Raw genomic sequence first — 11,583 nt, 5'->3', positions numbered from 1 at the left:
GAGAGCAGAAAGCAGAGAGCAGAGAGCAGGGAGCAGAGAACCATCAGCAGCTGCTGGATCAGAAATAACCGGCGCTGCACGGATGAACGCGATGACGTCACTGTATACATGCGTGCCCCCCCGCGAGGGACTGCAGTTACATAACACCAACTCCCATTACCTGGAGATCAAGAGAGCTCAACAATCAAAGACCCCTGTTTTACAAAACTGCAGCGATGGATAGGGTTGTTGTTACCTTTCAGAAATGTTGCGCCCTGGGAGAACTGTCCATCCCGCCCCCACCCCGCGCGAAGAAAAAAAACACATCCCATCAATGCACAGCCATTCATCTTTAATAAATAAATGAACAAGACAAATAAATGAAATAATGTGCATAAAAAAATCGTTAAAATTAAACTAATCCTTCACACATTCAAATGTATAACTAATGAATAAAATAAAATTAATAAATGAAAAAAAAATGCAATTAGGTTTATTCACATAATCTGAATTGAGTGGTCAGACTGTAGCAGATTTTTTAACCTGGCTCTTTCACCCTTTCACAACAGGTGTAAAGTGGTAAAGTGCAATCTAGAACTTGACTTTTCTAGCCTTCTTTGCAGCTAAATCATAAATTACATCATCATACGAAATCTGTTGTGCAGCGATATGACTGATGCTGATGATGGCAAGTCCAGAGAGATGCTCATGTGACATAGTGACCAATTCTGAGAATATTTTTTTTTTAAATTTGTGTTAGAGGAGAAGGCTGCTCTTATGACACACACACACACACACACACACACACACACACACACACACACACACACATACACACACACACACACACACACACACACACACACACACACACACACACACACACACACACACGACTCTCAGCACAGATAGAATAGATTTGAGATGGAACTGTCAGAGCGAATTTTTTATTTTTTTTTTGAGAGCGCTCGTGCGCCCTCACGTGGATTGCCCTGGGCAGTCGCCCATATTGCCCATAGCAAAAACCGGCCTTGCGTTTAACAATCAAGACCCATGTTTTACAAAACTGCAGCGATGGATAGGGTTGCCACCTTTCACAAATAGAAATAAGGGACGCCCCGATTTCAGCAGTGCAGGTGCCAAAAAAAAAAAAGGGACATCCCCAAAACTTCTAAACTGCATAGAAATGTATTTATTTTATATGAAAAAACAAAATGCTTTGGTTTAAAGTCTAAAGTGCTTTAATAGCATTGAACTTGCATAACTGTACAGACAGCCAACCATACTAGCAGCTGAAATAGCCTCCTATGCTATGTATGTCCACATCAGCCAAGATGTAGAATGTGAAGCTCGGAACATATAGTGTAAAGTTCATTTATTTCAATAATAATTCAACTTAAAAGGTGAAACTAATACATTACATAGTCTCATTACATGCAAAGCAAGATATGTTAAACCTTTATTTGTTATAATTTTGATGATTTAATTCTTTACTGATTTCATAAAATATTCAAATTTTTTGAGATTTTTTATTCTGGGTTTTCATAAATTGTGAGCCATAATCACCAAATTTATAACAAATAAAGGCTTTAAATATCTCACTTTGAACTCAGTGGGAAATAATATATTTGTTTCAACTTTAGTTGATTTTACCACGAATTAAGTTTTGCAATATATATGTATATGTATGACATATATAATGTATATTATGACATCAATAAATAAGAGCATAATATATGTTCGAATTGGTTCAATGCGGAACGCAACTTTTGATTCCCAATTACGTAACAATTCCGTATTTCAAGGGATGGGTGGCAAGTTGCAACCCTAGCGATGGAGGAGTCAAACCCCGTCATGCAGGGACAGGATCAAGCATCTATAATCAAAACACAAAAGGGAATTAAAGCACATTTATTTATTTAAAATATTTTCAGTTTATATACACATTGATTGTCTTCAAGTGAAACATTTACATTATATTTCAATTTGTCATTTTCACTCATGTGGCTCGATCTCTGTTACTGTAATGACTGATGACACAGACACATGTTTCTGTGTCTCTAGCTGAAATAACTTTCAGAACTCGTAACAGTTCCCTGTCCTGCTCCTCTTTAGGAAAGTAAACTCAGTTTCCCATTTTTAGAGATATTTACACTTTGCTTTTTGGTCAGAAATGCCTTCTCTCTGGTTACATCCATCCATCTGATTTGTTGTTCCGAGTTGGTTCCCATTGTTGCTACTAACCTCGCGAGAACTGCCACCCAGGCTACAGCAAGCAGCAGTTCTCGCGAGATTAGTGACAATTCAGTTTGCAGTTTAAAAATTATTATATTACAAAACTGGAAATTTACGGGGAAATACTAATACGGGAGGACGGCGGGAAAGAGGGGTAAAATACAGTAGTTTCGCGGCCAAAACGGGAGACCTGACAGGTATGGACTCGAGTAGCTACCACAAGTCAGGTGTAACTTATGAAGTGTTTGTCGACCTGTAGTTCCAGTATCAGACACTAGGTGGCGGTAAATTTAGTTCTGTAGCAAACAGTGATGACTTTCCTCAGTTTACCTTTTTCTTGTAGCTCAGATGTGACCGTGGAGCAAATGGAGGAGATCTTACATCTGAAAATGATAACTTGAGAGTTAATGGGAGGTCTGTTTGGCTGGAGATCGTAAAGGAGGAAGCAGGACGTGATGAAGAACAGTTCACTGGCTCTGTCCAGACTTCCATCTGTCTGTGATCTTCTCCACCCCTGACCGGACATCTCTAGCTGTCTTAGCTGTCTTCCAGCTTCCTCCCGAACACTTGCTTGTTGTCTCTCTTTGTACTGACCTCAATAACTCTCCCTCCTTGCAGGCCCTTTTGTTCTTCTTGAGGAGCTCTTCCAGGTCCCTGGTGCTCCAGGGTTTATGACTGAAACAGCTCCTCATTGTTCTGGTCATACATACATACACACATACACACATACACACACACACACACACACACACACACACACACACACACACACACACACACACACACACATATATATATATATATATATATATATATATATATATATATATATATATATATATATATATATATAGGCTCTGACCTCACTCAGCACCTTTAAGTAGCTCTCAGTATTTTAATTTCTCTCATCCATGCAACACATTCATAACACCAACATTTACATTGATATGTGACAGACTCCACATTTTAAGCATATTGTCTGTTTAAATACTCCAAACAGATGCTTACTCTTGTTATTGAAATGTGCGTCTCACTGCAGGAGGTTTTCCTTTGTAAGACATTTGCAGCCACAGATAAAGGAGGTTCCCATAGGAGTGGGTGGACCAACGGACCATCACAGACTTCCTATGTGTGACACGGTGGGAGGGACAAGATGTGTCCTGTGAAGGGGATGATTGGAGGACTGTTGAGGACATGCGGCTGCAGAGACGAGCAGAGCAGCGGTGGAATCCTTCCAGCAGCAACATTAATCTCATTCATTAATATTTGCTGGAAGCTTTCTTGCGTCAGGCTGAGGTAATAAATCATATTTTTTAATGAATAAAACTAGAACTCTTCAATTAAAACAAACCATAACAAATAAGACATTATTATTATTTTTTTTAATCTCTATGTTTAACTTGAAAAGTGAATTTTCACTAATTTCTGCTAATCCAAGGGGCTTCAGAGACTTAACTAAAAGGAAAAGTATATTTTTATTTTGTAAAGGGAAAAATGCAAATATAATATTCTTACAAGAAACTCACTCAAAACATGAAGACAGCAACTTTTGGTCTAAGCAATGGGGAGATCAATCTTATTTTTGCCATGGCTCCTTAAGATCAGCAGGTGTTGCTATTATGTGAAAAAACTTCCAGCGTCGGATGATTTAAAATTAAATGTATAAATTGAATTACTAATAATAATACTTAATAATAATTGAATACGTATTTGTTTAAACATATATGGTTATAGTAACCTAAACCAGAACAAATTACTGCTAGAAGAAATTGTCCTAAATTTAGCACACCTAAAATCAACTTACTCAACAAACAATGTTATAGTAATATAATAAGAGCTCTCAACCTTGTTCAAGATGAATTTTATGACAGATGGCCTTCTAAACATGACTCAAGTTACCCAAATACAATATTCAACAACTGCAAAGAACAAAATGTAGTTGACGCATGGCATCATATCAATCCCAATTTAATACATTTTCATGGTTCGGATCAAATAGCAAATAAAGAATTGACAATTGGCTTGTCACAAACGCATTATTGACCAATGAAATCCCCTCTGATATTTCTGTTGCACCTTTGACTGACCCTAGTCTTATTTCCTTACGAATAAAACCCCAAAACTGGAAATCAGGCTATAATATTTGCTATAATCAATATCAGGCTATAATAAAATAAATATTGGAAACTTAACTCCAGTCTTCTTAAAAATGAAAACTACTGTCAAAAAACTTAAGAATTTCTCCTTAATATAAAGGATTCTGAAGAATTTCCACTCCAAAAATGGGAATTCCTAAAATCCAAGATTATAAATTACTAACCTACATTTTTGTCATGCGTCTTCAAACCTGGATCTCACAGATTATTACAGAATTACAATCTGACTTCTTAAAAGTAAGATCAATCCACAACAATATTAGACTGGTAATGGACCTAATTGAATATAGGGAAATAATAAGTAATGATGGTTTTATTATTTTCTTGGACTTTTATAAAGCCTTTGACTCTGTGGAACACCAATTATTATTTTCAGTTCTTGAACATTTAGGATTTGGAGAAAAATGTATTATTTTAATAGAGGTTTATCAAAACATTAGTAGTTGTGTAATACTATAGGCCCCACAAATAGATTTAACATTAATGTTGGTACTGTATTCCTCAACGGTGTCCTATCTCACCATATATTTCATTTTAGTTGCAGAAATGCAAATTTTCTGATTTTTTTGCCTAGCAAAATGTTTTATTCATAAACAGAGTAGTACTAAGATCATCCCCAGTTTTTTTTTTTTACCTTTTTCGTCTGAATATATGAAATCTCTGAAATAAATAAAAAGTACGAAGACTTGTATGAAATGTTAATGGGATTACCCACGAATATATGTTAAACCTAGAATATATACCGTCTTGTATGGTTTTTTTTTTGTTAGTTTTTTTTTGTTTTGTTTATGTGTTTTTACCTTATTTTATTTAAAAATCAGACAATGTGAATATGAATTTTGCCTCTATAGATTTGAAGTTTGCACCATTGTGAATTGCCATATTTATATGCACCTATTTTGATAAATAAAGTTTATTTAAAAAAAATACTTCTTGAGTTTGTTTGATAAACAAAAATAAAATATACGTTTGTTCTGTTTAAAAAACAAAATACTGTATGCTTTACTTCATTTTGTTTTGTAAATAAAGTTCCTGTTAAAAAAACAGAAACGGGTGCTTCCGCTTATTCATCACTGACGTTCGTTCAAATGTTTGGTCCTTTGGTTTGATCAAGTTCACCATCGTAGTATCGTGGACACGAGCGGAAGTAGTATAAATAAAATATATCTGTTCCTCAAATTTAGATTTTTGACCCCTTTATTGAGGCTCTTTGAAGGACATTTCGACCGGCTTTTTATTTGTGTGTGAAATTGTCTCATAGACGAGTTTGTGTCGTTTTCAGTATCACTCGCACTTATCTTTATTACTGCGAGGATGCATTATTTTGAAAATCTCGTACCGGAAGTGATTGGTCATTGTCGCGTGTAGACGGTTCCGTTTTCACAGAGACGGTGGTTCCGCGGTTGAATGTGTTCTGGTTCGAGTCCCGGCTCCGTGATCCTGTAAAGATGAACACCGTCCTGTCCAGAGCCAACTCCCTGTTCGCCTTCTCCCTCAGCGTGATGGCGGCCCTCACGTTCGGCTGCTTCGTCACCACCGCCTTCAAGGACCGCAAGGTTCCGGTGGACATCCGCGTGTCCAGAGTCATGCTGTAAGAACACAACACCACCTGGAGGATGAGAGTCCTCCCCTTACCTCTGACTGGAGGACCGGCCAGCCCGGATCTGCTCCAGTCAGACCCGGTGAACCAGTCCAGCTGACCCGGTTCTGAAGCTGCAGCAGCTGTCAGACTCCAGGACGGTTGCTGGTCCGACTCCCTGGCTCTTTGTGTGTATTTAAAGGGGACCTTAGGGCATCTAATACCTATTTTAAACAGGCCTTGAATGTCTTAAAAACAAGCTTTTGGTTGTTTTTGCTAAATAAATTAGAAATTCAGCCTCTGAGCCATGTGTTTAGCGTCCCAGTCTCTAACCTCATTATCTATGCAGGATTCTGAGTGGGCGGGGCTATGATAATGAGGCTCTGTGCTAGGAATGGGCGATATTTTATCGTTCACGATATACCGTCAAAAAATTCCCCACGGTAAGAATTTGTCATCTCGCTGTAAAAACGATAAATTCCCGTTGATGACGTTTTTGTGTAAAGCGAAGACAGCGTTAAATCGACGCACAACGTACGTGAAGGAAGGAAGAAAGGATGGATGGAAAGATATGAGCCTGAAAGGAAGAAAGAAAGAGATAAATTCCCGTTGATACGTGTTTGTGTAACAAACATGGCGGATCTGAGTCATTACAGTTTTGCAGTACAGGTGAAACTCATTTAATTGTTTTTTATTAATTCAATTTAATTGGTGTAGTTTAGTAGCATTTAGTATTCTTTTAGAGCAGTGATTTGGCTCCAAAGACTGAATGTGGTGATAGATTTATAGTTACGAAGGTGGAGTTGAATTGGTATTTTTTTATCATCATTTTTATCGTTATCGGGATAAATGCCAGAAATTATCGTGATACATTTTTTAGTCCATACCGCCCATCACTACTCTGTGCTGATTGGCTGCCTGAATGACGCCATACACTGCTACGGAAAAATGGCAGAAGCTCTGGCCGGCGGAGTTAGAGCCGAGATATACTTGCAGTTCAGACCGCGTACACATCATGGTGGTCACGCGTATCCTGCGTTCATTTGACGCGTCGACGTGCTCGTTCTCAAAAAGACACTGAACGTGTACGCGAGTGGCGCTGGTCCCGGTCTGATACCGGCTGGTCCCGGTCTGATACCAGCTGACCACAAGCGACGAAGCGGAGGTCGCTGGCGCCGTTTCCTTTGCCGAGATCGCAACCAAACCAATGTTATAACTCCCACATCATCCAATGGTGTCATGCCATTGTTTGTTCTAATCTGCTACTGCTAATACCTCTGCTACTAAATATTTAATCACTTTTCCAACTGTTGCTCTGCTTACTGCCCCCTATCGGTCACCGCCGGTACAACGTGCTCTCCTCGCGTACTACACGAGTGACGTTGCGTTTGGTGGTGCAGGCAAACGGACGGGAACGGACACGAACGCAAGCACCAACTGCAAGTATATTCCAGGCTTCAGGGTGCAGACATCAGGACATGTTTTTGAGAACATCCAGAGAAGGAGGGGGGGCCGCTGGATGGGACTATGGACCAGTCCTGAACTTCACAGTATTGCAGGGAGCTATGATGATGATGATGATGATGATGTCTGACATCTGCTGCTGCACGTGTGCAGCATAGCACGGAGGTTTCAGATGGGAAGCAGCAGATGCGTTTAAATGTGGCTTTGTCTTTGAACTGTTCAAAGCCTCCATCTTTCAGACGCCTTAAAAAAAACAACATATTTTCACTGAAACTGATCAGTAAATGCAGCCTGCTCACCGTTGAACAGGACTTCACTGGTATCGGTGCACACTGGGTTTTCATGCTGCTCACTCTGAACCTGCTTCTGAACACGTCCTCTTTGTGTTTCCTGTTTCTGAACAGGAAGAACGTGGACGACTTCACAGGGCCCAGAGAACGCAGCGACCTGGGTTTCGTGACCTTCGACCTCTCGGCTGATATCCTTTTCAGAGATGGTATTCACTTCCTGCGTAGGCGACTTGGTTCAGAGTGACTTGTTTCTGGTCTTGTTCCTAAGAAAAGTACGGGTTAGTGGCTGTAACTACAGCCAGCATGGCCGTAGCCCAGTTCTGATCAGTGTACTGATCAGTCTCAGTCCCAGTCAGGTGTGAAGGTAGTCGCAGGTCACAACAGTTCTGTGAAGTGTTTTTGCTGTAGAATCAGGTCACATTCCTCAGTGAAGAGGAGCACCTTCGTCCTGGTTCCTGCGGACGAACATCTGGACTTGTTGGTTCCTTAACTTGAGCACATTTGCAGCCGATCTTTGACTGGAACGTCAAGCAGCTGTTCCTCTACCTGTCTGCTGAGTACTCCACCAAGAACAACGTAAGTCTGCACACGCCTGCAGCTCTCTCAGGAGGAGCTCCATGTTTGACGTTTGTGTGTGTGTTTGTGTGTGTGTGTGTCACAGCCTCTGAACCAGGTGGTGCTATGGGACAAGATTGTTCTTCGGGGTGAAAACACCAGACTGAACCTAAAAGATATGAAGTCCAAGTATTTCTTCTTCGATGATGGAAACGGACTCAGGTGAGACTCGGGACTGTTTCTATCCGTTCACAGATCCGCAGAGATTCACCGATACTTCCTGGAGGACAAATGTGCACATTTTGATTGACAATAAAGTGGCTAATTTATTCATAAGTGACATGGTAAACGTTGTCATAACCGTGTAAAAACATGACCAACTGTCCAGATGACCGCGACATGATTTATTCATACCTCAACCGACCGTCACCCTAACCACAGCATGACCCACAGTTCCCGTGTCCATACCGCGACCTTAATATAACCCTGTTAGCATATCATTGATACTAATGACCACAGCCGTCACCAGCGTAACTTATGGTACTTTTCCACTAGTACCTACTCGGCTCTACTCAGCTCGGCCTGGTTTCTATTCCATTACAATTCAGCACCAGGATCAGAAGTAGGAGGGTTGCAGTGAAGCTGCAGCGACGTATTTGATTGTGTGATCTAAACGAAGAAGACAAAAAAACAACAACACTAAAGATGTAGAACCTGGAGGAGATGATAGATGTGCTGCTGGGTCTGTGACTTGTGTTCCATATCAAGTTAAAAAATGAGTGAGATAAGCTTCAATCAGCTACGCTTTTTAATTTATTATTTTTTTGTCTCAGCACTGCTGAAAAGTGCGTTGGTAGCTGAGCAGCTATGAAGTGACAGAGCTCCTGGTAGATCTGGTCGTTCCTTATCGCCCATCTATATCCCTTTTTAATTCTCTCCTCAGCACCAGGTTTATGAACATCTGACCCTCAGAGTTGGATCATGAAACAGACTTTTGTACTGCCATTGGTGTTGAATAAAATAAACAAGAGACCGTGTCAGAGTCGCTCTTTTGCTGATGTCACATCCTGAATCAGACGTCTGACTCCAACCCCCCGACCAATCAGTGGCCTGTACAGGAAAAGTATCTACTCGGCACGTTAGACCCCTAGTGGAGAAGCGCAAAACCGAGGCGAGTCGAGTCGGGCTGAGTAGGTACTAGTGGAAAAGCACTATAGAACTCCTCTCTCCAGTGCCAGCTACACTGCCCCCTGCAGGCCCTGCTGTGCACAGCAACAACACATTCGTGTTCACCTTCGAGCAGGAAACGCATGAAAGTAAAAGATTCCATGTTGACAGATCTTCGTAACTGTACCGCATGCTGACGCTCGCTGTGACCGTTGTGCAACTTTTGAACGTTAATACCAACTGTGTCGCATGTTGTCTGCAGGGCCAACAAGAACATCACTCTGACGCTGTCCTGGAACGTGGTTCCCAACGCCGGGATCCTGCCCCTGGTGGCGGGGAGCGGACACATCAGCCTCCCCTTCCCAGAAACATACGAGACCAGCAAGAGCTATTAGACTCACGTGCACATACTCATGGATAATTCTGTGCTCTTCTTTCTTCAGTCACTTATTTGTAATAAAAGAGTTTGTGGAAATGTGCGTTCTGACCCGTGTGTTTATGTGTGGTGACTCTGCTATGTGAACAAGCTGTTCTGACCTCTGATGGGTCAACAATTTCAGTTCTCTTCTAAACCAGCAAAAACTTGGGTGCATACCTGCATTTTTGTACAATCTAAGGAGGAATCACAAGCCCTTTCAGTACTTGCAGGAAACGGTGGTGTCTCTGCAGCGTGGCTGACCGGGCCTCAGGATCTCTGGCTGTTAGGGGAAAAACCTATCAAAACTTCTGTATAATATGTTTGAACCACTAGGTGAATATTTGGACTGCGACTGCATACATCTAAGTTACCAAGAATAAGACTTGAGAAATGATCCAGATTTCAGTAGATTTAATTAACCAGTTGCATGTACTGGAAATGGGTCAGAACTTTCGTCACGTGTCTCGATGCAGGAATGACACAGAACAAGGAATGCACAATGATTTGAATCACCACAAATGACGAGTCTTTACGATTCTGATAAACAGGTCGTTGTAACATCAGAGCTAATCTTTCAGGAACAAAATATCAGTCTGCACACTCTGTACCCGGGCCAAGGCCAGACCCCCCAGCAGATTTGGTTAATTAAGGTTTCCATCACAATTCCACACTTTTTTTTTCTCAACAATGAGTACACCACAGAGGAAAAAGCTGCCGCCATAGTTGAAGTTCAATAATCAATAATGCAGCACCATTTACCTCTGTGTCCACCATAAGTCAAACATCAGGCCCCAAATGTCAAGAGGTCTTGGGTAAGGCATGGCGCTATCTAAGCTCATTATGGGTAGCCCCCCCCCAAGAATCCACTAAACTACAAAATAAAGGAATAAATCTAAAACACATGAGCTGTGGTCAGAACAGATAGGATTTGCATGCCAATCTATATCTGAGAAGGAAGTTTCTGCTGGGGTTGTGAAGAGGTTAGGAAGCATTAACTGCTCTCATAATCATGGAACGCACAAAGGGAATCACACAGCAGAATTAGATGGAAATTATACAGATTATTAATAAAATGTAAAGCACAGTTTCAGCATCTGAGTACCAGGAGCCTGACGTTAACCACTCCGGCAACTCAAACCCCCAGGTTGCAGAGGAGTCGCAGTGTTTTGGATCCGGAGGAGACTGATGGGACACTACGTGGATCATCTTATCAGTAACATCTGGGACGGATGTGCTACACGTTTCCCCAATAATGTGACAAACACCCCCCTGGGCCGCCAAGCCTTGGTCTAACGTTAATCTATTCTCCAATGCAACATTACGCAGGGCCTTCAAATGAGACAGTGTGGACGACCTCATGGTCTGTTGTTTTGGTAGAAGAATCTGGGAGGAGAAGGTTGGACAGATGGCAGATGAGTCAATGGCATGAAGTGCCACAGAAGAACGGCAAAGAGCCAGTAGGTACTGCCACAAAAAGCAGATCTCCACTGGGATCCGTGGTCCCTCAGGCTACTGCCTGCGGGGATTAGACCCATTGCAGTTGGACAAGCCTACTCATAGCGGCCTGTTAGTACAGTTAAAGGAGCTGTATGTAAGAGCAATAATAAAACGAATCATAAAATGACCCCGATATGTCAACAGACATTTAAAAATCATGTTCATTTCAAATACTTATGTCACTGACAACAGCACTCAAGCCAGGATATTCCAGTTTAAAAAGAGGAGTTGCAGCCCTCAACT

At 41.2% G+C, this 11,583-nt stretch overlaps 1 protein-coding gene across 1 annotated transcript; it reads left to right on the top strand.

Moving 5' to 3' along the window:
* Positions 1-5,727: 5,727 nt before the first annotated feature.
* Positions 5,728-9,900, top strand: spcs3 (signal peptidase complex subunit 3). Its single transcript, XM_061733086.1, has 5 exons — positions 5,728-5,961; positions 7,818-7,891; positions 8,203-8,279; positions 8,365-8,480; positions 9,688-9,900. The coding sequence occupies exons 1-5, from the start codon at positions 5,819-5,821 to the stop codon at positions 9,818-9,820; spliced, it is 543 nt and encodes a 180-aa protein (XP_061589070.1). The 5' UTR covers positions 5,728-5,818; the 3' UTR covers positions 9,821-9,900.
* The last annotated feature ends 1,683 nt before the right edge of the window (positions 9,901-11,583 follow it).

This window comes from Cololabis saira, chromosome 1, assembly GCF_033807715.1.
Source record: "Cololabis saira isolate AMF1-May2022 chromosome 1, fColSai1.1, whole genome shotgun sequence".
Lineage (NCBI taxonomy): Eukaryota > Metazoa > Chordata > Actinopteri > Beloniformes > Belonidae > Cololabis > Cololabis saira.
The sequence above is the reverse complement of the archived record's forward strand: the minus strand, read 5'-3'. Positions and strand labels throughout refer to the sequence as shown.

What these genes read in the sequence shown, in the direction of transcription:
- spcs3 (XM_061733086.1), top strand. Translation starts at nt 5,819, where the DNA reads ATGAACACCGTCCTGTCCAGAGCCAACTCCCTGTTCGCCTTCTCCCTC. An exon ending in CGCGTGTCCAGAGTCATGCT is followed by an intron (nt 5,962 to 7,817) that starts GTAAGAACACAA and finishes GTTTCTGAACAG; the next exon opens with GAAGAACGTGGACGACTTCA. An exon ending in AGTACTCCACCAAGAACAAC is followed by an intron (nt 8,280 to 8,364) that starts GTAAGTCTGCAC and finishes TGTGTGTCACAG; the next exon opens with CCTCTGAACCAGGTGGTGCT.